Source organism: Chiloscyllium plagiosum, chromosome 5, assembly GCF_004010195.1.
Source record: "Chiloscyllium plagiosum isolate BGI_BamShark_2017 chromosome 5, ASM401019v2, whole genome shotgun sequence".
Classification (NCBI taxonomy): Eukaryota; Metazoa; Chordata; class Chondrichthyes; order Orectolobiformes; family Hemiscylliidae; genus Chiloscyllium; species Chiloscyllium plagiosum.
The window spans coordinates 5471937-5499798 of NC_057714.1; the positions used below are offsets into that span (position 1 = coordinate 5471937).

At 38.9% G+C, this 27862-nt stretch overlaps 1 protein-coding gene across 4 annotated transcripts in view; it reads left to right on the forward strand.

The window, feature by feature from the left end:
- The window catches only part of LOC122549676 (secernin-1-like), an 83721-nt gene that overhangs the window by 30162 nt on the left and 25697 nt on the right, over positions 1 to 27862 (forward strand). For all 4 annotated transcript variants that reach the window (XM_043689515.1, XM_043689514.1, XM_043689513.1 and 1 more), the window contains exons 2-3: positions 971 to 1130; positions 25456 to 25637. In XM_043689515.1, the coding sequence (XP_043545450.1) occupies positions 972 to 1130; positions 25456 to 25637 (341 nt within the window). In that variant the 5' untranslated portion in view covers position 971. The remainder of the gene's footprint in view (positions 1 to 970; positions 1131 to 25455; positions 25638 to 27862) is intronic.

Here is a 27862-nt window from a genome sequence, read left to right on the forward strand (position 1 = left end):
GAATTATACTTGAATACTGTGCAACCACGTGGCCCAGCATATTCCCCTTGACAACGGAGGATACACCAGTAGCAGCAGCTGAAAGGTAGGTGTCAGCCGAGTGAAACTACAACATGTGGTTTATTTGTATGCCAAACTGCATAAGCAGCAAGAGATTAGACCTCAGTGATTCCGCCACCAATGGAGCAGATCTGAGCTCTGCAGTCTTAACACATCCAGCTGTGAACGGTGGTGGGCAGTTAAATAACTCAGTAGAGGAGGAGGGTCATGAACATCCCTATCCTAAATGATGGGGGTGCCCAGGACATTGGTGCAAAAGACAAACTGAAACGTCTGCAACAACCTTCAGCCAGAAGGGCTGAGCGGATCATCTATTTCGACCCCCTCGCTCTTCCAAATTTTTCTAATCACCTTTGTCCCTAGCAGTCATTGAGATATTTGCAATACTTTACTTCTACCCTTTTCAGTGCATTCTTAATATTAATCATTGGACCAATGTGGCTGTGCCTTAAACTGATAAGAGCTTAAGGTCTGAAGTTCCTTCTGTAAACTGCTCTGTTTCCTTCCCTCTTCCTTCTTTCGGGTTCACCTTAAAACCTACCAAGCAGTTGATAATTTGCCCTCCCATGTCTTTGTGTTGCTTGATATCATTGCGCAGGAGCAAAACTTTTACAATGTCCAGAATATTTTACTGCCTTTTTGAAGGTACAGTACACATACAAGTTTGTTTATGCAGTTGACTTCACAATCCTATAATTTCATTTGTTAATGTGTTAATCTTTCAGTTTTTGAATGTCCTGTTTTCTTGCTGAGACGTTATCGATTGGTACTTTCAATAACTTGACATGTGCAAAAAACTTGTAAACAGATGTACACGTATATATCATCTAATCCTTTATGACTTGTTACAGTTGAATTATGGCATAATTATATTTGATAGTGATCCTGTTACCATTTCTCCATGTTTTAGAATGGCTGTGCCTCCATCCAGCTCCTGTTTTGCAGTTCTGCCACCCGCTACCGAGGATGCGAATACGATATTTGGAAAAAATTCAGCAAGGCCTTGCAATGAGGTTCAAGAAGTCATTTACTTACCCAGTGTTTCTCATGAGTCAGGTTCAAAGCTTCAGGTAAGAGTTCTGGTTCGTTTTCTTTATCTCCAAATGGTATTTCTTTTGTTCAAATTACTTTGTGATTAAAGTTCCCTCCTCATGGCCAAATTTTTATTTTTGTTTTCCAAACTTTGTCAAACATCTCAGGAATATTTTAGTTTTATTAGATTAGATTACTTACAGTGTGGAAGCAGGCCCTTCGGCCCAACAAGTCCACACCAACCCTCCGAAGAGCAACCCAACCAGACCCATTCCCCTACATTTACCCCTTCACCTAGCACTATGGGCAATTCACCTAACCTGCACATCTTTGGACTGTGGGAGGAAACCGGAGCACCCGGAGGAAACCCACGCAGACACTGGGAGAATGTGCAAACTCCACATAGACAGTTGCCTGAACCCAGGTCTCTGGCGCTGTGAGGTAGCAGTGCTAACCACTGTGCCACCGTACCACTCAGTGGAATAATCCTAGGAATCTATTCCTAAATTTAACAAAAAAAATGCTAAGGAATAATCTGCCATGCCTCAATAGATAAGGTATTTTAGCTGACCCAATGTTGATATTTTTTTAAAATTATTTTAAAATTCTCAAAAGAGCTGGCCCATTATAAAAATGATTTCAGACATTATACTCATCCTGCTGCAAGTTGTATTCATCTGATGTCATTGATATCATCTGATGTCAGCTTAGCTTTCTTGCATCAGGTTCTGTTTTTCTAGAATTATTTTGATGTCAACAATGGCATTTTACAGCTTTAAGCATTGTAATGTAAAATACAAGTAAGTTTAGGGTTAATTGATTACCTCGTGAACTAGGAAGTGTTAGGTAGATACCATATGTGAGCATTTTCCTGAATATTCTTTTAAAATTAAAAGGTTTTAATTGGGAAACTTCACCATTCCATGGAGGTGAAAGGTACTTCCAGAGAAAAGTATCAGGAACGTTAGAAAACATTAGTAATAGTAATGTCAGATCTCATATTTTCAATGGGAGTCTGAATTGCGGAGTGGTTTCGGGTGACTTTTTTTTAATTATGATTTATACCTTCATTTTCTCAGTACAATAAGGGCAAACCACCAGCTTCAGAATGTCGTGACTTTTACAGTTAAAACGTACAGTGCACACGACCCTCCCCCACCTTGACTACTATTGGTCAGCGGCACAGAGCTATTCCTCTGTAATTGGCTCTCTGGTACAGCATCTTACACAATTCTTGCCTCCACGTATTTCCAATTAAGCTGGTCGTTTCACTGACAAAAGGAGGAACAGGCTTTGGTCCACTCTCTGTTCTTCATGTTTTACCAGACTTTCTTTTCTTATCATCTTTTCACAATGGATACTATATTCAAATAAAATTTGCCAGCTGCGCTGTGCTAACTGCTAATTAATTGGATACTTGCCTATTACTTCAGGACCTTTATCACTGGAAATACAAAAGAATATTGATATTTGATCAATTCTTTTGCTAACAAGTTGTCTTAATGTGTTCATTCAATCCACATTCCAATGGCTGCTACTCTGTACCTATGATTTCATTCCACCCTGTAACGATAAGGGGATTGGTTTTACTGTCTGAAACTGGTTGGAATCTTTTTCTCAAATGCTTTTTTTTGTGTGTGTGTGGATCTGTAATTACTTCAGAATCTATATCTAATGATTATCTAATGAATCTTAAATAAAACCTACTCTTAGTACTGTAACAGATTGATTTAAATAGTTCGAGACAAACTAATTAGTGTGAAATGTTCTTAGCAATGAACATTTCTGTTCATTGAACAACTGCATATTCTGTCTGAGCCAGTAACCGTGATTGTACAGAGCTACTATTCTTCTACTTGTGAAGACTACATTAAGCAAATATTTTCCCAAGCACTCTAACTACTGTCAGCCATGTTGTGCTGCATTAGCCATGGGCAGCTCTTGGCCATTTGGTGTTGCTCAGTCATGGGCACCCCCAACAAGTAACACCGCATCAGGCATAGTTCATTGACCCTTCCAGCCTGCTCCACCATTCAATCAAATAACAGCCAATCTTCAACCAAGCATACCTGTCTATTATACCTCTTTAAGATTGAGTTATCCAAAATTTATTATCAATCTCTAATTTAAACAACAGATTTAGCATTAATTACTATTATGAATGCGAGTCCAACTTCTATCCCCAGTGGGCAGATTTCCTAATTTCACTCCTGAAAAGTCTCATGTCCTTTATTTTAAGACTGCCTTTTATCCAAGATGAAATGTCAGAAATTCTTTCTTTGTATTGTTATAAGGAATTTTTAATCACGTTTCTGGATACCTGGAAAGTTTTTTTTGTTTAGAGGTCAATTAAAGGGCAGGGTATCAATTTTTAACAAGATGTTTTCTGAAAGCCGCTTGTCTTGTGATGACTGTTTGTTCATTGCAGAACCCCTTGCTTCTGTACATTAATGTCAGGTTGCTCCTTCTGCTTTGGAGATTTGGGGTTTGTTTAAATTTTTCAGTTGGTGCCTGGTTCATCTCTCCTGTTTCTGAAAGGCTTCTTGTTGAGGGTCCAGTGTGATACCTGGAGCCCTCATCTGGTCTTAATCCTGAATGTCCTGAAGAGCAACTGGCAGAATTCCCATTGCTGAGGAAACACAGTAAACTGTGTGGCAAAGACCGGAGACATCCAGTTGTATTTGCTGGCATCTGTCACAGTGTAGCAGAATGTCAGATTGACTGACAGCCACCAGAGCATCTCAAAACTTATCTATCTTTTTATTACCTTTTCTAAGAACTAAAACTCATTAATCAAATGCTTTACTTCCCCAGAGTGAATTTCTGCTAATAGTAATCTGCTTTTCTTTTCCCCTTTGAATCTTTTTTTTATTTGGTGAAAGTTGTGGATATTTAGAAGAATAAACAATTGTTTTTATTATGTACTGGTAACAGTATTGCATTACCATTCAAATACATTTCTTTTAATAAAGAAACATGGTTTTCAGCCATTTTGAAAATTGGTTTACATTCAACTTATTTAATATTGTGACCCATGTAATAGTGGGACTACAGAAATACAGTGCACTCCTCCCATCTCAATCCTGATAGTATCTACCCTATTTCAACAAAGAACATTACAGCACAGGAACAGCCCTTTGGCCCTCCAAGCCTGCGTCAATCCAGATCCTTTATCTAAACGTATTTTCTAAGAATCTGTCTCTCTTTGCTTCCTGCATTAATGTATCTGTCTAGATACATCTTAAATGATATTATCATTCCTGGCCCTACCATCTCCGCTGGCAACACATTCCAGGCACCCATCACCTTCTACGTAAAAACTTTCCAGATATATCACCCCTAAACTTTCCCCTCTCACTTTGAATTCATGACCCCCAGTAATTGAGTCATCCACTCTGGGAAAAAGTTTCTTGCTTTCCACCGTGTCTACACCTCTCAGACCTTTGTAGGCCTCAATTAGCTACCCCTGCCCCCACTTCTTTCTTTCCAATAAAAATAATCCTAATCTACTCAATCTCTCCTCATAGCTGGCACTCTCCATACCAGGCAGCATCCTGGTGAACGTCCTCTGCACCTTCTCCAAAGCATCCACATTCTTTTGGTAATGTGGCAACCAAAGTGTACGCAGTGTTCCAAATGTGGCCGACCCAAAGTCTTTATACAATTATAACATGACCTGCCAGCTCCTGTATTCAATACTGATGAAGGAAAGCATGCCGTATGCTGCCTTGACCAATCTACTGACCTGCGTTGCCACCTTCAGGGAACAATGAACCAAGCACTCCAATCTCTCTATACATCAATTTTCCCCAGGACTTTCCCATTTACTGTATAGTTCTGTCTGGAATAGCATCTTCCAAAATGCATCACCTCCCATTTGTCTGGATTGAACGCCATCTCCAATCTATTTATATTCTGCTGTATTCTCTGACAGTCCCCTTCACTCTCTGCTACTCCACCAATTTTGGTGTCAGCTGCAAACTTGCTAATGAGGCAACCAACAACTTCCTCCAAATCATTTATGTATATCACAAGCAAAGGTGATCCCAGCAGGGATCCCTGTGGGACACCACTGGTTACAGGTCTCCATTTTGAGAAACTCCCTTCCACTGCTACTCTGTCTCCTGTTGCCCAACAAGTTCTCTATCCATCTAGCTAGTACACCCTGGAACCCATGCAACTTCACCTTCTTCATCAGCCTACCATGGGAACCTTATCAAATGCCTTACTGAAGTCCATGTAAAAGACATCTACATCCCTTTCCTCATCATTCAACTTTGTCACCTCTTCAAGGAATTCTATTAGGCTTGTAAGACATGACCTTCCCTGCACAAAACCAATCTGCCTATCACTGATTTGCCCATTTTCTTCCAAATGGGTATATATCCTATCCCTTAGTATCTTCTCCAGTAGCTTCCCTACCACTGACATCAGGCACACAGGTCTGTAGTTACATGGATTATCCCTGCTACCCTTCTTAAACAAGGGGGCAGCATTAGCAATTTTCCAGTCCTCTGGGACTTCCTCAATGTTCAAGGATGCTGCAAAGATATCTGTTAAAGCCTCAGCTATTTCCTCTCTCGCTTCCCTCAATAACCTGGGATAGATCCCATCCTGTTCTGGGGACTTGTCCACTTTAACGACTTTTTGAATACTCAACACTTCCTCTCTCCTTATGCTGACTTGATCTGTGTAATTAAAGATTTATCTCTAACCTCAACATCCACCATGTCCCTCTTCTCGGTGAACACTGATGCAAAGTGCTCATTAAGAATCTCACTATTTTCTCTGACTCCATGCATAACTTTTCTCCTTTGTCCTTGAGTGGGCCAACCCTTTTCTTCGTTACCCTCTTGCTCCTTATATATGAATAAAACACTTTGAATAAAAGAATAACGCTTTGAATAAAACGCTGAATAAAAGGATATCTCATGACCCCTTTTAGCCGTCTTAATTTCTCATTTCAGATTGGTCCTACATTCCCGATTCTTCTTCCAAAGCTTCGTTTGACTTCAGTCGCTTAGACCTAGTGTACGCATCTTTTTTCCTCTTAGCTAGTCTCTCAATTTCACCTATTATCCATGGTTCCCTAATCTTGCCATTTCTATCCCTCACTTTCTCAGTAACATATCTCTCCTGAACTCTAATTAACCTCTCTTTAAAAGCCTCCCACATGAAATGTGGATTTCCCTTCAAACAGGTGCTCTCGGCCTACATTCCTCAGCTTCTGCCAAATTTTGGTATAGTTGCTCCCCCCCAACGCCCCCCAATTTAGCACTCTTCCTTTAGGACCTGCGCTCTGCTTTGTCCATGAGTATCCTAAAACTTATTGAATTGTGATCACTATTCCTAAAGTAATCCACCACTGAAACTTCAATCACCTGAAGGTCTGTTGCCCTTCATATCTTGAACTTCAGTCAAACCGCCCCTTCACCTGTCAGATTCCATCAAATCATACCCCATAACTTAACCTTCAAAGTCCTGAATACAATACTCTTTTGAAGGTTATTATGTCCTTCCTTGGGTGTGGGGTTCAGAACTGCTAACCAATATTCCAGTTGTGTTATAACCAAGGCTTTGTTATTTAGCAACAACTTTAATTCTAACTCTCTAGGTATGGAAGTATAAATTCCATTAGCTTTTATTGATTTTTTTTTTTCCCCCTGCAGCTCTTCATGACATTTAAACAATATCCTGGACACACAATCTCTTTGCACTTCCTCTGGTTCTAGCTTTATCTTAGTTACAAAGTATCCTATTCTATCATAAGTCCAGAGTGGGTGACTTTGTACTTGCCTACAGTAAATTATTTTTGCCAAAGTTAAGTTTATTCTCTTAATCAACTTTTGTAATTTTATGTTTCCATCTATGTTGCATAAAATGCCTATACCTTCTTAAAATTGTAAACGTGGAGTGTATTCCAACACCAAAGTCATTAATGAACACAGTGAATAGTTGAGGCCTGGCACAGATCCTTCTGAGACACTATTAGTTGCATTTTGCAAAGTAGAATATCTGCCCATTTTTCATTCTGTCTGCTCTGTCTCTACAGATTCTTGCTAACCAGGTTCATAATTCCCCCTAAATTCGATAAGCTTCAACATTAGCAGATAGCCTAATTATAAAATGTTGTCAGTCAATAAGATCCATTGCATAAACCAATGTTTTTGAAGAGGTTAAATCATTGTCCAGGCATGAACTACCTTTTTGTTTTTAAATGCATCTGAAATCTGATCATCAAATTTCTAGTCAATGGAATTTGTCTTTTTATGGCTTTTAGCATCTGCTTTGTCCTTTTGCTGTTCATTGCTCATTGCACCTTTTCTGTTTACCACCACCTACATTGTAATTTTTCATTACTTTTTGTATTTTGTTTTATTTTTATTCCTTGTCTCTTTGTCTTCTTCTTTCTTTTGCAAGTTGTGTTTTTGTCCCAAATGAATGCAAACTGATTTCATATATTTGTTTCTTTTATTGAAGACCATTCACCTATCTCCATTTTTAGCAGACTTGTCTAGTTTACTACACAAAGACGAGAGGATATCTCATCTCTTTGCATTCAGCCTTCTATAAGCCTATAATATTAACATTTTAAATGGAGAAATGCAAAACAGCTGAATTGAAGTCCATCACATTATGATCAATGTTACATGAATGTTCCTGCACTATTAGACTGTTAATTAAATGTGGCTTATTCTTCATTATGGCTCAGATGACCCATCCCTTTGTTGGTTTTGAATCACAGAGGCCAGTCTTCATCCAGTTTGGTTCACACAATGCAATATCAAGAGTCAGCTAAAGGCACTAGATTATAGGCCCTAATAGCAATAAGGTCATAGTACTGAAGACTTATGATCCAGCACTGTGTGCACTCTGAGATAAGCAGTTCCGGTACAGCTACAATATGGAGATCTACTTGACTATATGAAAAGTTGCCCAAGTATGTCCTGTGCACAAAAGCCGTATTATTTCCAAACTAGCTAATTACTTTTCCATTAGTCAACTCTTCCCTCATCAGCACGAAAAGGGAAGTGTCATTGACAGGGTCGTTTATCAAAGCTTAGCAATAAAATATAACCAAGAACTGTGGGTGTTGGAGATCTGAAACAAAAACAGAAATTGCGTGAGTTCTGATGAGTCAACGGACACCACTCTGCTTTCTTCCCATAGATGCTACCAGACCTGCTGAGTATGTCTCAGCAATTTCTGTTTTTGTTTCAAAGCTTAGCAATAACCTTGCCACCAAGGCTCAATTTGGTTTACATCTAGACACTTAAGTCAATACAGCCTTGGTCCAAAAGGAGGAAAAGACAGGTGAATTAAGTGTGACCAGCCCTGACATTAAGGTATCATTTTGACCCAGTGTGATATCAAGAAACCTAATTAAACTGAAGTCAATATACATTGATTGAGAAATTCTCCACTGGTTGCATTCATACCTTGCACAAAGATGATTGTGACTATTGAATGGCAATCACCTCCACTACAAACCAAATATCAATTGCTTCATCATTGTTGTTTCCTATATTGTAAGGAAAGCAGTGAGGATGTTTGATAATTGCACAATATTGAAGAGCATCTGATAGGGAAGCAGCACATACCTGCATTCATCAAAACCTGAACAACATTCAGGTTTAGACTGAGGTGTGGCTTGAACATTACTCGCTATTAAAGTGCCAGGTAATGACCATTCCAGCAAGAAGGAATTTTAACTACCTCCGTTTGCAGTTGCCTCTGCTAAATCTCCCAGCTTCAACATTCTGGGAGGTTCCCGTTACTAGGCGTTTAACTGGAGCAGCCAGATAAGTGCCATGACCACAAGAGGTTGGAAATTTTCCACTGAGAAATTCATTGGCTGACTCCCAACATCTCTCTCCAACTCACCCCCACCATATCACATCTACAAGGCATAAGTCCAGAGTGCAATGGAATACTATCCATTTGTCTGAATGAGTACAGCTCCAAACCACTCGATACTATCCAGGTCAAAGCAGCCCACTGATAGCACCCCATCTGTCACCTTAAACGTTCCCTCCTTTCACTGCACACTGGCAGCAGTGTGTACCATATACAGAATACACTTGTGTAGCAAGTCTCATTGAGGATCCTTCAGCTGCACTTTTGACACTGACATCTACAACCTAGAAAAACGAAGGACACAATACATGGAAGCGCCATGCCCATCTGCAAGTTCAATTAGCACACCATTCAGACTTGGAATGATATCACAATTCCCTTTTATTGGCACGATTTCAAAATCTTTGGAACTCCACTATCTAACTGCACTGTGGGATTGTTTACACCAGATGGACTGCAACAATTCAAGAAGGTGGTTCATTGTCCCTTAAGGACAACTAGCGATGCATAATATACTTGCCACTGATTCACAGAGTGTGAACTATATTTTTTAAAAAAAGTTACTGAAAGCTATTCCCGATTTGTACTTTAACTATAATTCGGAATAAATGAGTTGAGTATAGGTGTAGGCCATTTGGCCCTTTTGAGTCTGCTCTCCCATTCAATAAGTTCATAGCTGATTTCATTGTGGTGTCAATTTCTCTCTACAGCCTGTGGCTATACTTTGGCATCTGTCTAAATCTCTTGTCTCCCTTGTCTATCAAATATTTATCTAACTCTGCCTTGAATAAATTCAAAAGTTAAAAATCACACAACACCAGGTTATAGTCCAACAGGTTTAATTGGAAGCACACTAGCTTTCGGAGCGACGCTCCTTCAGGTGATGAAGGAGCGTCGCTCCGAAAGCTAGTGTGCTTCCAATTAAACCTGTTGGACTATAACTTGGTGTTGTGTGATTTTTAACTTTGTACACCCCAGTCCAACACCGGCATCTCCGAATCTTGAATAAATTCAGTGGTCTAGCAGGGAAGAGAATTCGAGTGAATAGCCACCCTCTGGGAAAAACAATTTTTCTTTATATTTGTATTACGTAAGACCTGTTATTCTTGTACTGTGTTCCCTAGTCCCTGTTTGAGCTACAAGGGAAACTCATCAGAACCCACTTTGCCAAGTTTCATTAAAGTCACCTGTCATTCTTCTGAACCACAATGAGTAAAGTCTGAACCTGTACAGCCTTCCTTCACAAGATGAGCCCTTCTTCCCAAGAATGAGTTGTGAATGTATTTTGAACTACTTCTAATGAACTTGTCTTTTTTCAAAGTAGGAAACCAAAATTGCATGTAGACCACATCTGGAGTATCATGGTCTTGTATATCTGCAGCAAAGTTTTCTTACTTTGATACTCTAATCCAATCCCATTATAATTTTCTTAGTCTGATTTGGTCCAATCTATGCAAAAATCAAAATTGTCTATTTGAACCACCCTGCCTTTTACTACATGCTCATCTAATCTCTGCATTTATGTGATCAGCCATGTCCCAGTTGAAGCTAAGTGGCTTGAACATAAATCCCACATTGGATTTGAATCTTCAAATCCAAAATGACATTGAGATCTTCCTTGTCTACTCAATATGTTGATAAATCTTAGCGGTAACTGTATATGATTAGGAAGAACACTTACGCCTGGTGGACTCAGTGCTAAGGAATTGTCTATATATTTGTTTGTCAGAGTAAATCCATCTTTCCCCTGAATTAAAGCATAATGAGACTGCATGCAGTCCAGCTGGATTTGTTTCAATGTTGTATTCTATTATCCTCTCTACCTTTTTTGATTTTAGTTAATTCCAAGTTACTTAATACCAAGGGAATACTCCTATTCTGGTTGAACCTGCGAAAGATGACTGTGTGAAACTTATTTGTGAAAAAGGAGCTCATTCACTTAGCTGACAGGCTTCCTGGTAAATGCATGAAAGGTGAAACATTTGATAGCTCGTCCCACTTTCTGATGGAAATACAGGGAGAAGAGAGAAAGACTTGGCCGGTTAGGCACCCTTTAACAGGATGTTGCAAACTTGAAGCAGAAATGCAGTTAGCCAATTGCTGCATTTCGTAATAACCAAGCAATTGAATCAGCAATGAATGGGAGTGATGTATTTTATTGTATGAGCAGAGAATATGTAATTTACTTGACTGTTCCACTAGTGACAGTACTGATATAATGGTGTCACTGGACTAGTCAACTGAAGACCCAGGCTAATGCCTGGGGCAAGAGTCCAAGACCTGCCATAATAACTGGTGGAATGTAACTTCTGTTCATAGAACAGCATAGCACCGTAGAGCCTCTTTGGCTCTCTGTTGTGATGACCTTTTATCCCACTCTAAGATCAAACTAACCCAAATACTCTTAATTTTACGATCATCCACATGCCTACTCAAGGCATAATTTTGGAATTCCAAACAAGTCTCTGTAGTGATGACCCGCTATCCAATTGGCATAGGTCCATTTGGAAATCTGCCATGTTTGCCTGGCCTGACCAACGTGTGCCTTCCGAATTGCACTGTGATTAGTCTCGAACAGTTAAGAATCATTTGAGGATTGACTGTAAATGCTGGCCTAGCCACATTCCATGAATGAATGTAAAAGTAAGTATTTGTTTGCCGCAGTGTAATGATTTGTACTCGACTATTTCTGTACTTATCAGTGCGAGAAGTGCACATGCAGGGCTGACCATATTCATTTCAGGTGAAGAGATGGTTCTTTTGTTTCACTGGTGAGTTAGACATATATAAAACCAGATATTGGACATTAAAGGCACACCATTTAAATTAGAGTGCCTGATGGATAGCGAAAAGAAATCCAAGCTTCTTGTCTCCACTGGTAACGTTTGTCTGAATGCAGGTTCACAATTTCATTAAACACAAGTAAATCTTTGAATTTTAAATTTACAAGTTACTGGAGAAAATCAGCAGGTGTTGGTACAGCTGTGGAGATAGAAACAGTTAAAACATCTGGAGTCAAATTGCCAGAACAGCTAAGTTTTTGTACTTGGCTGAGGTTGGAAATAACAGTGTTTTGGTTTTGTAAATCTCTGATACTTTTCGCAATAAACAGCAGGAACTGCTGTTATACCAGGCTGGAAAGACTGATTAATTTGAGCTGAGAACCATTAAGGGTGCATTTATAAAATAGAGTGACATTGAACCACATGGAGATGATAAGCCAGATAATCAAAAAATTTTGTTCAGTGGTAAATTTTGAGGAACGTCATAAAGAGACAGAAGAAATTCCAGAGCTTCGTGCCCTTTGTTAGAAGATTTGGTTACTAATGGTGGAGTGATTAAGATTGAGGCAACACAAAGTGCCAGAATTCAAAGATCACAGCTACTGCAAAGGTTTGAGAGACTGAAGGAGATTAGTGATGGGGAAGAGATGAGGCTGTGGGGGGGGTTTGAAATATGGGGTGAAGATATTTTGAAAACTAGGCAATGTGTTATTGGGACTCGTCTGTGGAGAGCAGAATGTGAGAGGTCATGCAAGAATGCATTGGAATGGTTGGAATAGAGATTGCAAAGGCAGATCTTCAGAATAGCATAGCTTCCAACCAGAAAATCAAAAGGACAGCTTGTTCATTCATCCCATTGTTCTTTGTGTAGTGCTGCTGACATTGTGGTCTGATTTGCCTACGAAACCATCACTCAACATTGTTGTTGAGACACTGTGTATGTGTGTAGCACTCTTGAATCCACTTAATAACTATATCTCTATAAGAGTGCATGGATGTACTTTAAATGTGTTTAAGTGCTTACAATAGTTGTTGAGCAATAAATTCTAATTAAGTTATTTGCTGTCCCTTGTAAAGATTGTACAGTTAAGAATTTATTCAGGAATATTTAATTTAGAGCAAAGCTTGTTTCTAAAGTAGAAAGCCCCTCTCTAAAATATGTACCATCCTGTTAATAAGTTTCTGTTTAGTCTCTATGGTGCTTGTCCAGATAGAAAATAGAAAATTTATGGCTTTGTTTAGTGATGTGTCATTGAAAAGTGGAGACTGGAAGTTCCCTTTGTATAATAGCAGATGAGAAGCAGGAGGTGGTTTTTGTTTTGTTCAGAAACCCTAGTCCACCAGAAATCTGACTACAGTTGCTGTTTTCAATAGGTAAATCTTTTATTTGTAATCGAGGTGGAGTTTCCCATCCAATTAAAGTTAGGCAAGAATTGAGTCAAAATTCAGAACCCCCAGCAGCATTACTAATTCTGCTGTTCACACCAAGGGAGAGAGTATGTGCCAAAAGTTTACCTCCTGATAACCAGGAAGCTGGGGTCTGGCAGTCATCAATGGCAGGAGCTAGGACCTCATCCCAGGGATGCCATCCTATCCCAACATGTGGCATTTGTATACTCATTCATTTAGCATGCACTGTATAGAAGCAGTAACTTATATAGTGTGTGGAAGAAATGAAACGATTCTTTCATAACTCAGTTTTCATTTTTTTTAAAAAAAAGCTCCTTTTCTTCTGCTGAGTAATTAAACAACTAATCATCCAGGCATTTAAAGCTTTTCATCCCTGAAACTGCAAGACAGTTGAAACCGTTTGACCTTTTATGAACAAGCCAAGATAACAGGGAGTAGAGATCAGGATAGGATTTTTGAACTCTCCCCTTCTGTGCATCGCACTTCTCTGGACTCCTCTGGAACTGTGAACCAAATCCTTTTTAAACACCTGACCTGACTCCGTGTAGGTTTAAGGTGTATGTTATATAAAGACATGGTTCTGAAAGGGTTAATATTGGTGGTGTATTAGGCACCATCCAATCTGCTATCACACCGGCTTTGGACAGAGAATCGGACAGCTTAGCTGAGGTCCCACTGGAGGCAGGTATATCACCTCTGGCTCCTGCTGGGCATAATTACAGAAGACTAACTAATCAATGTAACATTTACCTATTGCTCTCATTTCCATAAACTACCTCTTGTTATGTAAAGCAGGTAGCTCTTGTTAAGACTCACCAGTGGCCTGTCCTCTAACACTGGGTAATCAGACAAATCCTAGGCTGAAGAACCTCAGTTGTCCTGGGCCATGTATGACAGAGTAGTCCATGCCTGATTCTGCAGTGCAGCTGGTCAAGTTAAGAATGCTAAATGTGGACTTAAACCAGCACTACTGAAAATCCAAAAACCCCGGAATGGGTTTAGTAATCCCAGAAAACAACAGATGCTGGAGATTGCAGCAATTAGGCAGCATCCATGGAGAGAGAAAGCCAACAGTTCAGGTCACCTCTTTTAAATAGCTCCTGACGCAACCTGACCTGGTGAAAATCTGTCCCATTGACTCTGTTTCTCTCCACAGCTGCTGCCTGAGCTGCAGATTTTGTTTTTAAAAATTGTTCTTAATGCATATTTGCAGTTCAGTGTTAATTTGGATTTTTTTTTGTTGCCACCTTTTTGGTCACTGTGAATTTATCGGCTATTGGAAACCAGTGTCATGGACTTTTAACATGGAGACCTAAATTAGAATTTCCTGTGTTAAATAAAAATTATTTAATTACATTGATCTTGTGTATGCAAATGAAGCGATAATCCAATCTCTTTCAGTTTCCATTGAATAAAACTCCATTGCATTTGTAAACACATTAATGCTGATTATTTTCTTGGGCTGTATAGTGTGGCCAATTTTGCACTATTTGCACAGTAAATACTGCAAAAGATAATCTGTAGGTAACACTGTATTACAGCTATGAAATTAAAGTCTCTTTATAAAATTGTAAAATGAAACCTGACACCTTTGTCATCATTCTGTTCTTAATCTGATTACATTTTCAATGAGTCAGTGGAAGTTTCAAAGGCAGTAATTGAAGGAGAAAACATTTTTTCCCACTTTGGTCTTACAAAGTGCAAGATAATCCACAGTTTCCCACTTTCATTGATTCCATAATTACATTTTGACAGCAGTGTGATGCAATTTAACTGGCTGTAAACCTCAACGAGAGTAGGTTAATAGAATTTAAATATCATACAGTTTCAATAGTGCAGAAGATTGAAGTTCTATTACCAGCAGTTTTTTTTCCATAATCAATTTTAAATGTGGCCTAGGAATATTTGACAATCATCTGCAGATAATAAAAAGTAGGCTGTTACACAGCAGAAGATTCTGAATCCAATTTATATTTGGTCCTCAATTTGGCTGGATGTCTACTCCAAACTCTGTTGGCTTTAACAGTCTATGCCTTTCTACACAAAGGCAACTATTTCAGAGATCATATTATGATAGTGTACAAATGCATTTCTCCAAACATTACCACTTTTAATAAAAAGTCAATTGCACACATGCCATTTCTAACTACCAGTTTACGTAGTGTATCAAGAATTCTATCATTCATGAACAAAATCTGTTTATTTTCTAGTCAATCCCACTTCCTCCTGGCCCTACATATGCATTACATCTTCAAAGTATTCAGGTCCTCTAATGTTTTGAATGTGAGTTATTGTCCATTTGTCTGGTATCCACTCATTCTTCTCATTCTTCTTCTCTGGTACTGCCATGGTGAATTATATACTATGGTTTCATGTTGATTCATTGACGGTGTGGTGGAGAATATTTGACTTCTGGGATCAATGGTTATTCCATTTCTTGACCTGTTAGTGGCATCACATCTTTCTGGTAAGCTTATGGCTATGAAGGAGCAGGGGCGGCACAGTGGCTCAGCAGTTAGCACTGCTGCCTCACAGCACCAGGGTCCCAGGTTCGATTCCAGCCTTGGGTGACCATCTGTGTGGAGTTTTCACATTCTCCCCATGTCTGTGTGCTCCGGTTTCCTCCCACAGTCCAATGAAGTGCAGGTCAGGTGGATTGGCCATGCTAAATTGCCCATAGTGTTAGGTGCATTAGTCAGAGGGAAATGGGTCTGGGTGGGTTACTCTTCGGAGGGTCAGTGTGGACTGGTTGGGCCAAGGGCTTGTTTCCACACTGTCGGGAATCTAATCTAAATTTCCCAGTTGCATGTGTATGTTGACTCAACATTAATTTATGATGCCCACTATCAGATTTTCAAAGAAAACGTAAAAAAAAAATGATTTTATTCTAAATTATATGCTCATGTTAGAGTACAAGATTTAATTTAAATTTTGCCATTTTTATTCAAAACTGACCCAGTTTCTTTTTAGACTTCCACTTTCCCTTCTGATCTAAAGAGATGGTGACAGTGCTGAATGATGAAACCCTGCCTGAAGAAATTTTGGGTGTCTTTGAGGATAGATGAAGTTTGATATATTTGATTCTGAAGGTGGTGACAAAGTTGAGCTTTTGTCAAGTACCCCAGTGAGTTGATGATGCCTGACTAAAGTAAGGCTTTACAGAAGATAATAAAAACTTTGAGCATTTTTTAATTTTCTACATTGCTAATTTACATCCTCATATGAAATATGAGCTATTGAAATAAGTGAAAGCAGTGAGTAAGTATATTAGGAGAGAGAGCTGATGCTTGCATATGAAAAGGAAGTGGGAGCAATATAGTGAATGTAATATAGCACTACGTAAATTGTGTACTACTGACGACAGGTGTAAGATTTTACTAAGCCAAAAGTTAGTATCAGTGGTATCACCCTTGTATAAACTGTATATCTTTATTGTAACCATGTAGTTCTGGAAAGGAGTGATCTGTGCATGGTTCTCAAGCCTTTTGATCGTATGATTCCTTTTTCTTTTTGAAAGATTTTAGCGATTCCATAAATTTTGAACTATGCATGCAGTACTTGAGTATTACATAATATTTTTTGAGCTTTGTTATCATGACCACATATCAGATGTGGACTCTGAAATAAGAATTTTTAAAGGCTCATATGTAGTCCCATTTTAATTATCAAGAGTTTCCACAGAAAAGTAAAATGCAGTACTGCTTTAAATAGATGCGGTTAGTTTATTATGCAATCATTGGTGAAAGTTTTGTATTTTAAAAGGTGATAAGTTTGTGTCTGTATGTTAGCTAATAAAGTTGTAAAGTGAATTATGCCAGTTTTACGTATGAAGCTAAAGTCAGTCTCTAATATTATTACAGGTTTGGCTTTACTTAAGTTCTCTTTCTGAGGTGAAACATACGAAAATGTTGTCAGTTTCAGCAACTATGTGGCTTCTGTAATTAAATCGTTGGAAGTTGTTCCCTCAGGTGGACTGTGCAGAACAGATCCTGGGAATGAGTTGAAGGCTCCTTTCTTTCACCTTACTACTTCATCGCAGGTTGTGACTCCCCTGTGACTTGCTTCAGTACAGTAATGCTGAATATGTCCCTTTTCCCTTGTTGAGATGCTATTGCTATCAAGAAGCCTCTCTCATGGTATTAACAATATTTTCCTCAAAATAGCTGTTTGCATTTCAGTTAAGTTTGAAAAATCACTGGTCCACAAAGCAAAGTGTCAAATGATACTGCACATTATTGTGATGTCTGTCTTCCTGTTTCCTGTTCAATGCTGCAGAATCTTTGAGATATCAGTGAGTGTCCTGGAATCCTTGAATTGTTTTAATGACCCTTTTGTGTTTGATTTCTTAAGACATCACGGTCTGAGTGTCTGCGGGCTTTTGGATGTGGTTGAATCTACAAGAGAAGTCTTGTGGCTTCTGGAAGCCGTTTGTTAATCTCTTTCTGTTCATTTTAAAGACTGGCTGGATTTCTTATGCATTTGTATTTTTCACAATCTTAGATATAATATAGAGATGCTTTAATCATGCTTTTACAAAAAATAGGTATTTAGAGATATCATTGAGATGGTTTGCCTGGTTCTGATTGGCATCTGCTGTAGGCAGAAGTCTAAAGAGAACAGAATCACAGGGAGTAGCTTGAGCTGGGAGAGAGCAGAGAATGGTTCTGGTTGTTGCTCATTTTATTACTCTTGCCAGTGGTGCCATGTGTGGTACCTGTAAGGCATCGCCTGAAAGGTACCAGCTAATTGTTATGTTTGTGACCCAAATTTGTGAACCACTGAATTGATTTAACAGCACATTATTTCTGGGACAATGTAGAAATACTCATTTTGGCTATTTTATTTAAGCAATAAAACATCAAAACCTCTCTCTTGCTTAGCTCCATTCAGCCTCCTAGCAACATATAAAATGAACAGCATTGGGTAGAAGAAGGATGCTCCTATCAGTAGAAATGAGAGTAAAGCAGTCCCATGTCCAAAAGCAACTAAATCTGGACAATATCCAAGCTCGGGCTGAAAAATGGCAAGCCTCATTCATGCCACAGAAATAATCAACTCCAATAAGACTCGATCAAAAACCACCATTCCTTGACATTCAATGGTGTCACCATCATTGAATCTCCCACTAACCTTACCTTTTAGGGATTACCTTTGACCTAAAACAGAATTGGACTAGCCATCTAAAGGCAGTGACTACAAGAGCAGGTTAGGGGCTAGGAATCCTGCAAAAGTACTTACTTCATGACACTCCATAGCGTGTCCACCATCTTCAAGACACAAGTCATGAGAGTGATGGCATACTTGCAATTTGCCTGGATGACTAAAGCTGTAACAACACTAAAAGCTTGACATCATTCAGTTTAAAGCAACCCACTTGATTGGCATGACATTTGCAAATATTCAGTCACTCCACCAGCAAAGCAGAGTGCAGAAGATTTTACAAAGAAGTTGCTGAAACTAGTGTCTGCATTATAGGGAGAGGCTGAACAGGCTGGGGCTTCTTTCTGGAGTGTCAAAGGCTGAAGGGCTAACCTTTAGAGAAGTTTATAAAATCATGAGGGCATGGATAGGGTGAATAGCCAAGGTCTTTTTTTTTCCCTAGGGTGAGGGGGAGTCAAGAGTGAGAGGGGAAAAAATTTAAAAGGATCCAAGGGGTAACGTTTTCATGCAGAGGGTGGTGAGTGAATGGAACAAACTGCCAGAGGAAGCGGTGGAGGTGGGTACGATTACACATTTTAAAAGGCATGTGGATGGCTGCATGAATAGGAAGGGTTAGATGGATATGGGCCAAATGCTGGCAAATGGGATTATGTCAGATTGGGATGTCTGGTCAGCATGGACAAGTTGGATTGAAGGGTCTCAGTGTGACCTTATGATTACATTGTTGGTGATTTTGATCACCATCCCTTCTCCCAAATATTAATGACCCTGTGCCTGGATTTGGAATAGCAACAGAGCCTGGCTCTGGTAATGTCACGGTCCTAACATCTCGGTTATAGGGTTCACAGAACAGCCAGGAAATTGGTGGTCATTTGGCCATGCATTTTTAAAAAGAAAACTGCATGTTTGAACCTCTTTGCAGATTGATCATATTTGAAATAACTAACATGTAAATGCTTTGGGAGTGAGAAATGTCATTTCTAAATGTTAATGTTGAGTGTCCAAATTGTTCATTTAAGACTGCCTGACACCTAAACTGACATGATCAAGGGGGGGGGAAAAAACAGAAGGAAATCTGATTTATGAGGAGGTTGGATGCCTAGTTTTAAGAACTTGTTCATAGTGAAAATGTTGCATGAGATATAGTATTTCTAGTAAAGTTCATAACACGACATTAAAGTTTTAGAAAACTACTATGTATTTTCAACTTATTTTGGTAGAAATTCAGGAAGTTATCATGACCTGATAGTTTAATGTATTCTGACTATTATTATATAAACACTTTTAAGACTATGTTTGAGAAGAATATCTAGGATATTAGATCATCAGCGATTGTAAGGAGTTATAATATTTTAAAAATAGAATGAGAGAAAACACCAGTTCAGAAATCCTCTGGTGTTTGTGTAACTGATGAAGCCAATAATCAGAACTGAAATGATGAATAAGTACTTCAGATAATTTTAGTTTGGCTGCTGATCTTATAAATTGTGTTGCAAGACTAAATAAGAATTGGTGCAAATAAAAGATTTAAAAACTCTTATTGCCTGTCTCTAATTGCCCCTTGAGAAGGTTGTGGTGAGTTGCCGTCCTGAGCCTCTGCTGTCCATTTAGTATATGTGCACTCTCAATGCTCTGAGGGAGTTAACCCAGCTATGGTGAAGGAAGGGCAATATACTCTTATGTCAGGATGGTGTGTCACTTGGAGGCAAACTTGCAGGTGGTGGAGTTCCATGCATCTTATAGGCAGATAGGGTAAAGGCAACAGGTGCCCTAACAAAGCTCTATTCAGAAGGGAAGGGGAGACAGCAGGTTTGTCGAGGCCCTGTTGCCCACAACATTTGGAGTGGAGGTATCTTCAGTTGAGAAAAACATACATCTCAGAAATGGTCACATCACTGGGCCAGTTAGAGGGGAGAAACTGAGAGTCTCCATTTGGAAACCAGTTTAGACATTTTGCTGAAGAATATCTACTTTGTGCATGAAGTGAAAGGAATAGAGGGCATTGTGATATTTTAGTATACAAAGGTGGCCTATTATTTTTGAAATAACATTCCTCCCTCTCATAAGATTAATCTTAATGATTATCAGAAAGTCGTCTTGAGCCTGAGTTTCTACTGTGGGTTCTGCTATAACGCATATTTCTTCAACGCAAATTGGCTGTTATGCAATTGAAGAATTTAGACTGTTATTTGTAGAACGTGAACTGTTCTTGCCTGTATTGGCTTAAATTGTGCCACTATTACACTATTTTCTTATAGCACAGGAATGGAACTATCAGGTTATATTAGAATTGATTTATATTTAATCCACAAATAATAACATGCAGGCCCTGTACAAAGTACAGAAGTTCTCTAATGTACAGCAGTCAGGAATCTGTGTGCACTATCTGGTGCTTGAGTTGAATAGTGCTGTTCTTGGCATCAGTAATGTGAATCTGATCTGACTGGTATCGGTTGTTTTCGATTTGTTGATGTGCCATGTTGCAACATTACTAAACAAGTGGATTATCTTGAGAGCTGCAGCAACTAAAGGATAGTCAGGTGTCAGCTGTGATCCTAATGTATCAGCCAATGTAGCTATGCTCTTCTACTGCCAACGAATGCTGTTATGGAGTTTAAAAGCATTTGAAATTGCTTACTTAATTAGTAATGGTAGCATAACCTAGATGTATGAGCCTAGGCATTTAAACAAATTATAGGTCATTCTGCTATAACGTGTGTTTCACTAATATGAATTTACTGTAATGCGATTGACGAATTAGGATACTGTGTTTCTACAGCACGATCTTTTGAAACGTGTGTTGGCTGTAACACCATTGCATTGCCAATCCTAAGTGCTGTTTCTAAAGCACGATTCTTCTATAATGTGGGCTTGCACAATGCAACCATTACATTACAGGCAGTTCTTCTTTGAGATGAACTCCTGCACATCACTCTACCAATATTGTTTCAATTACATATGACAGCAAAGTTCTAATTTTCCCATGAAAACTGGGTTAGAATTAGAGTACCTTTGTGCCCTGCTTGTCTCTGGAGTAAAGGAGAAAGTATCGAAAGCGATACCAATAAAATCATCAGTCAATGAACAGATTGGGGAGGAAATATGCAACTGTTTCTATGACACCAATGTCATTTTTTTTAAAATCCAAACAACTGCCTTTTGTGTCTTAGTGTAGTCCTTAATTGTATGACAGAGCATGTCATTTAAATCGATAACCAGTATGATTTTAATCTTGTGTTGACAAATGAGAGATGGTGAGAACTTCAATAAGCATTACGCCAAGGCAGTCTTCTGTTACACAATATTTTACATGAGATTTCAAGACCAGAATGGCAAGTAATGAAATTTGCAAGAATCAAGCTGTTTCAACTAATTTCCAAGGCTTCAGTTCAATGAAAATGAGCAGATGTCTGAGTCTATACACTTCTGTGTGACACACCAAGATATAATTCAGCATAGAGAGAACTTGTGGACTGAATCTTACGGTATCAAAGCTCAGTATGAGAGGATTAAGGGTATTGATTAATATTGGACAAAGGCAAGCCTGTAGTGGTTGTAGTCTAAGGGAATAGTGAAGTCTGCGTTGAAAGTAGAGTGGTTCATTGCTTTGTGGTCTCTGCACTCTGTCCAAGTGCATGCAGTCTGCTCCCTCCCTCCTTACATCTGTCATCCTTCAAGTCTACCTTCCACCTCTTTTCCTCCCGCAGGTTTCAGTATCACACGTGATAGTGGCTGGACCCTCAATATTGAGGGGATGCACCACATCACCTCAAATGTGGAGGCTCTTACAACTGCAAAGATTTGCTCCCTGGAGTACAAGAAAACATTTGCTTCAGGCGATTGAAGGCTCTATCCATAGTTATGATGTGACTCCACCATTCTCACTGAAAGTCCTCTGACTGTGTCATGATTTCTGGAGGAGATTATGACCCATTCGTGAAAGGGATTACCTCCAGCCATCGTTCTTGGTGATCTTGGAGGTGCAAAGGTGTTAGAAATTGTTGAATTTCAAGATAACAACATAGGTGCTGCAAAGTTGAAGGTAGTCAGCAAGCTAAATTTCTTGGCACGGTCACTCACCAAATGCACATTAATTGAATGGTTCCCTTAATGGTCATGGTATTACTCACTTTTGATGCGTGAGGCCCACATAGCTACATCTATTTAGTAAATGTAACACTGCATAATAAGATGGAGGAGGAGTGGTTTCCATGTTTGATCAGTTTGTAAGTTGTGTTGCATCGGTTTGTTGAATACTTAAGGCAGCATAATCTCACTGTTTCAAACTCTGAATGGGGGATGCACTTGTAATGGCTGCTGCAGCTACCTGATGAAGGAGCAGCGTTCCAAAAGATTGTACTTTCAAATAAACCTGTTGGACCATAACCTGGTGGTGTGATGCTTGACTTTTGAGCCAAGAGTGTGGTGCTGGAAAAGCACAGCAGGTCAGGTTGCATCCGAGAAGCAGGAGAAGCGAAGTTTTCGGCAAGAGCCCTTCATCAGGAACAGCTCATCCTTACCTGGGGAACTTTTAGGTCACTGCTGAATAGAGCATTGATGAGGCTGAAGAACTGACCAGATTTTCAGATCATTCTAATGTTTTCTTTTATCTTCAAAAAAATAATAAACTGTCTCATAATAACATGGTGTGTACTAAACAACACAGAATAATTAAATAAGTCCTTCATGGCTGAAAGTATTCCATTTCTGTCACAAAGATGTTATCCAGTTTCAGTGAACTTTTGAACATTTCTGTGAAATCTGCAGTTTCTTCAGCTTGTTCCATCAGCACTTGGTTGGAAATTGCTAGAGTCACGCGCCTTGTTTACCTTAAACTTCATACACCTTTGTAATTATGATAGAAAGCATATTAAAGACATTCTATTTGCTCTTTCCCTGCATTTTGCCCTTAACATGAGCATCTTTCCTTCTCATTCCATGGTAAAAGAGCTCAAAATGGCAATGTTTATTTTGAGATGCTATCACGACAAAGTCTGATCCTTAATGCAACAAAGTCATGTATAGTTAAGTGCAGGAAACAGTTAGAGTTCTAATGATAGTGAAAATTCTGGTAGCTTTGGAAACTGTGTCAGCATATAACTTAGCAGTCCCCCAGTTTGTAAATTTGTGCTGTAGGTAATGTACAACATGTAACTTTGTTTCTTGATAAAATATTTTTTTAAAAAAAGCTTCCCTTAACAATTTTACAGTCACTATCATTTGAGTCTAAGTGGATCTGAGCTTGCTTCAAGCTCACTTAACTGGAACAGAATCCGATATTCCATGTTGACTGCCAGTTTCTCTCACATTTTAAATCATTCAATCTGAAAGGTGGTTTCTGAATTGCTGAAAAGGAGATTTGTTTCCTATGGTATAGTATCCAACAGACGTCTGTCTAGTTTTGTTTGAAATCATTTAAATTCCTTTATTGAGGACATCAGATAACAGCCTAATGCAATATTTCTTTATATTGCACTGTCTATAATAATGTAAATTATCAAATCAAAATGGTGCAAAGTATTAAATAAGTTTGAGGTGAGATTTTTTTCTTTCTCTGTTACACCTTTCTAGAAACTGGCTTCATTTTGTGAAGAGTATATTAGAGTGCAATAGATTATAAATCATTTTATGTTTATGCATTATTGATTACTGATTCTATTTTGGATTTATAAACTAATATTACAATATTAGTTTTGAAAGTACAACAGAATTGTATGGTTAGAGTTTTATAAACTTGATTCACAAGCAGGATCTATGATACTGAGCTGCCTCACTTTAGGTGAACTTTGTCTATTCTTAAAAGAAAAACTGAATACTATGGATGTACTGAAAGTATTTCGCAGTTAAGGCAATTCCCAGTGGAGACAGAAACATTAATTACATTTCTCTCCCTAATAGATGCTACCTGAGACCATCTGAGTATTTCCAGCATTTTTGTTTTTATTATAAATCAGTTTAGTAAAAATTGATTTGAAATTGCCTTCTCTAGTAAAGTGTTAAATGTACTGACCACCTATTGGAAATGACGGAGGCTTTGTATTGATTAAGCTATTTCAAGGTTATTATAAAAATAAAAGGATTTTTCCATTTCAAATCTTAATGCATTACTGAAATGCCTCTTTGTTAGTATATTATAAATCCTTTAAACACACTCCAATTTATGGCGGTATTGCTTACCCATTTTCTTTTGATAGATCAACATTGTAAGTGCCAAACTCTGTTTATCTCAATTGTTTTGGCACATGCATTTAATTGAAAATAAAATGCTGATACTACCTGTTATGATATCATAAGCTGCAAAATTCTGGTGCCTAGCACCTATCTTTTAGGCATTGCAAGTGGCTTCAGATGTCCAAAATTGCATCCAAGTGCACACAAACTTTGATACTAGATTTTTTTTAAATTCATTTAAGAAATGTGAGAATCATTGGCTTGGCCAGCATTTATTGCCCATCCCTAATTGCCCAGACGGCAGTTAAGAGTCAACCACATTGCTGTGTGTCTGCAGTCCTATGTAGACTAGAGCAAGCAAATATGGCAGCTTCCTTCCCGAAAAGAAGCCAAATGGGTGTTATTTTTTCTAATTGAAAATTGGTATGGTCACTATTAGGCAAGCGTTTTTAAAATCTGAATCTATTAAATTTGGATTTCTTTATTTGCCACAGTGGGATTTGAACCCATTTGACCATTAGCCAGCAGAACCATCATTACCACCATGACACCATCTTTCCTGGCTTGCTAAGATGTGTTTTACATAGAACTTTGTCCAATGTCTTTTGAAAATCTGCATACAGATGAAAGCTCTCCATTACAACCTCAAACACAATTTTCCTTTACCAAATCTGTGGTTGGCATTCATTTATTAGCTGATACTTCTCTCAATGTGAATTGACTTTTTTTTTCCCCTGGATTATAATGTCAAACTTTCCCTCCAACCATCTATATAGTTTTAGCACACTGTCTTTTAACTTACAGATTTAACATGCTGCTTTTTTTGGTGGCACAACTTCTGTATGTGAGGAGGCCAGAGCCACTGTAATTTAAATCCCAGCCTCTCCCGAATTGCATCTCACTAATAACTTTGATTCTTTGTGTTAGACTGATGTGCTCTCTTGACTGATTTTTTTTTTCCCCATGTCTTTTGATTTGGTAGTGCACGTACATTGCTATTGACCAGGTAGAGAGGACACTTGCTGTAATATTAAGCAAACCAGCCTGGATGTGGGGAGCAGAAATGGGAGCTAATGACCATGGAGTTTGCATTGGTAATGGCGCTGTGGTCACCAGAGAGACAGCGACAGAGACAGAAGGATTACTTGGAATGGACCTTGTCAGGTAAGTAGTTTTTTTAGAAAAATAGCAGACATGAAATCCTCATGTTTCCTTCTCTGAAGTATGGATAAAATGGCTTTTCTTCTTGGAACATTGTGGTGTTGCAATTTAAGAGCATGAGAGTGGAATACCAGAAAAAAAACCCAGCTCAACTTTATCACCACCCTTCTCAACTCTTCCCCTGTTGCCAAACTATCATGCTGGGAGCAGAAAATTTCTTCAACTAAATATTGGGGAGACCTGGTTGGTACTACAAGTCCTGTGTAATGGCTAACAATACCTCCAGAGAACAGCAAAACTGTAATATTAGAAATACTCGGGTGGTCAGGCAGGAACTGTGGAGAGAAGCTGTCAATACTTTGGGTCAGTGGTAACTTTTTCATTAAAACTGATTCAGTGCCTCTCCCTATCAAATATTTTGGGCAGAACCAGAAGGTTTGCCACATTGATGCCATATTTGATCCCAAGATAATTGTCCAACACCACATGACTGCACTTTCAAGTAGTGATGTAGTGAGTGTTGAAGGGCTTGGTCCAGACTTAAAGATTTTTGTGAAGCCACCTGTTCTCTGATGTGGGTGTGTTGAATAGGGGCCCCTTTGGAATGCTACATCTCCTGATTCCACACTTGCTGCAGCTCATCTGAAACCATCATCCGATGTCTTGGTAACTTAAGACTTAAATATTCTATGTAACTCCAGCTGGTCTTCCTCATTCTTCTCTCCATCTAAGCTTGAAGTCATCCAAAACTCTTCTGCCTAAGTATTTACTTGCACCAAGTCCAGTTCCCTTATCAGCTCTGTACTCACTGATTTATATTGACTCGCCATCAAGGAATACCTTGATTTTAAAATTTGTGTCCTTATTTTCATATCCCTCTATGTCATCACCCCTGCCCTTTCTATAGTCTCCTTCAGCTCTACAATTGTCTGAGCTTTGACAGAAGGAGATATCTACCCAGGGTGTCGGAACAACTCCCCTTGTCTGAATCTCCTTAAGCTTCACGAAAAACATCCTCATTGAAGTCTGTCACTTGTTGCAGTCACAACTGGTGATTTATGAAGGTGAAATAGGCAATTATCTTTTATATGTCCGGCCTCTTATGGCCTGGAGCTGGTGATATTTTAAAACCTGTCAATTCACTACTTGTTGTGTAATAGAGCGAGAGAGGTCACCTAGGCATTTTAATCAAATAAACAGTACTGACTGACACAAGAAGACAACTATAATGTAGAGTGCAAATGGTGGAGCATTTGCATGTTGTCAGGGGACTCTCGGCTCTCATCCTGCAGGCAATCATTCACCTAGCTTTGTTGCCACAGCCTGCCAATGCTAAGTTCAACCAAAGGAGAAAGGTTGAGTTGGTGTCTAACTACATACAGGTGAATGCCTGGTATCCTGGCAGCAGTCACAATACACTTGTCTTATCTCATTCTGCTGAGCATACCAGATGAAAAATTAAGAGGAGTTTTAATGGGAAATACCGATTGCAATGATGACATACTTCACAAATCATATTTGTAAATTTTTCCCAATGTCATATGAACTTTAATGAGTTACTCCTGAGAATTCTCTTTTGAGTCTATTTTTCTTGTGTCTTTGACTGTCTTAGTGCTTTTATATATTGCTATCTCAATGGCTTCAGCATGGATGTTGGCTGCTAAATTTAGTTAAATTGGGCAGTCAGCAGATGGCCTTGAAGGATGATTTCTACCAAATAGAAAAGGACAGCAGATGCTCAGAAACATTACTACCTGCAGCTCCCCTCAGCTACACGCCATCCTGACTTGGAACTGTATTGTTGTTCCATCACTGTCATTGGGTCAAAACCCAAGGATCCCCCTACCTTGACAGCACTATGGATGCACCTACACTACATGGACTGTAGCAGTTCAAGGTGACTCACCAATCAGCTTCTCAAAAGCAATTATAGAGGAACCTCAATTATCTGAATGCCTTGGGGGTAAAGTATTTTGTTCGGATAATCAAACGGTGGATAACACGGTTTATCCAAACATTGGGACCTTGTGATCTTGTACAGATAATCAGAAATTCAGATAACCAAATGCCAGATAGTCGAGGTTCCTCTGTACACATGCAGAATGAATACCTTCTGTGTGTAGAAGACACAGAATCACGCTGTATCTCTGAGTATGTTCAGACGTATTTAGGGTGGCTGGCTGACAGGCAGTGGGTAAGAAGACAATGGGTGAATTCTGTGGCATCAC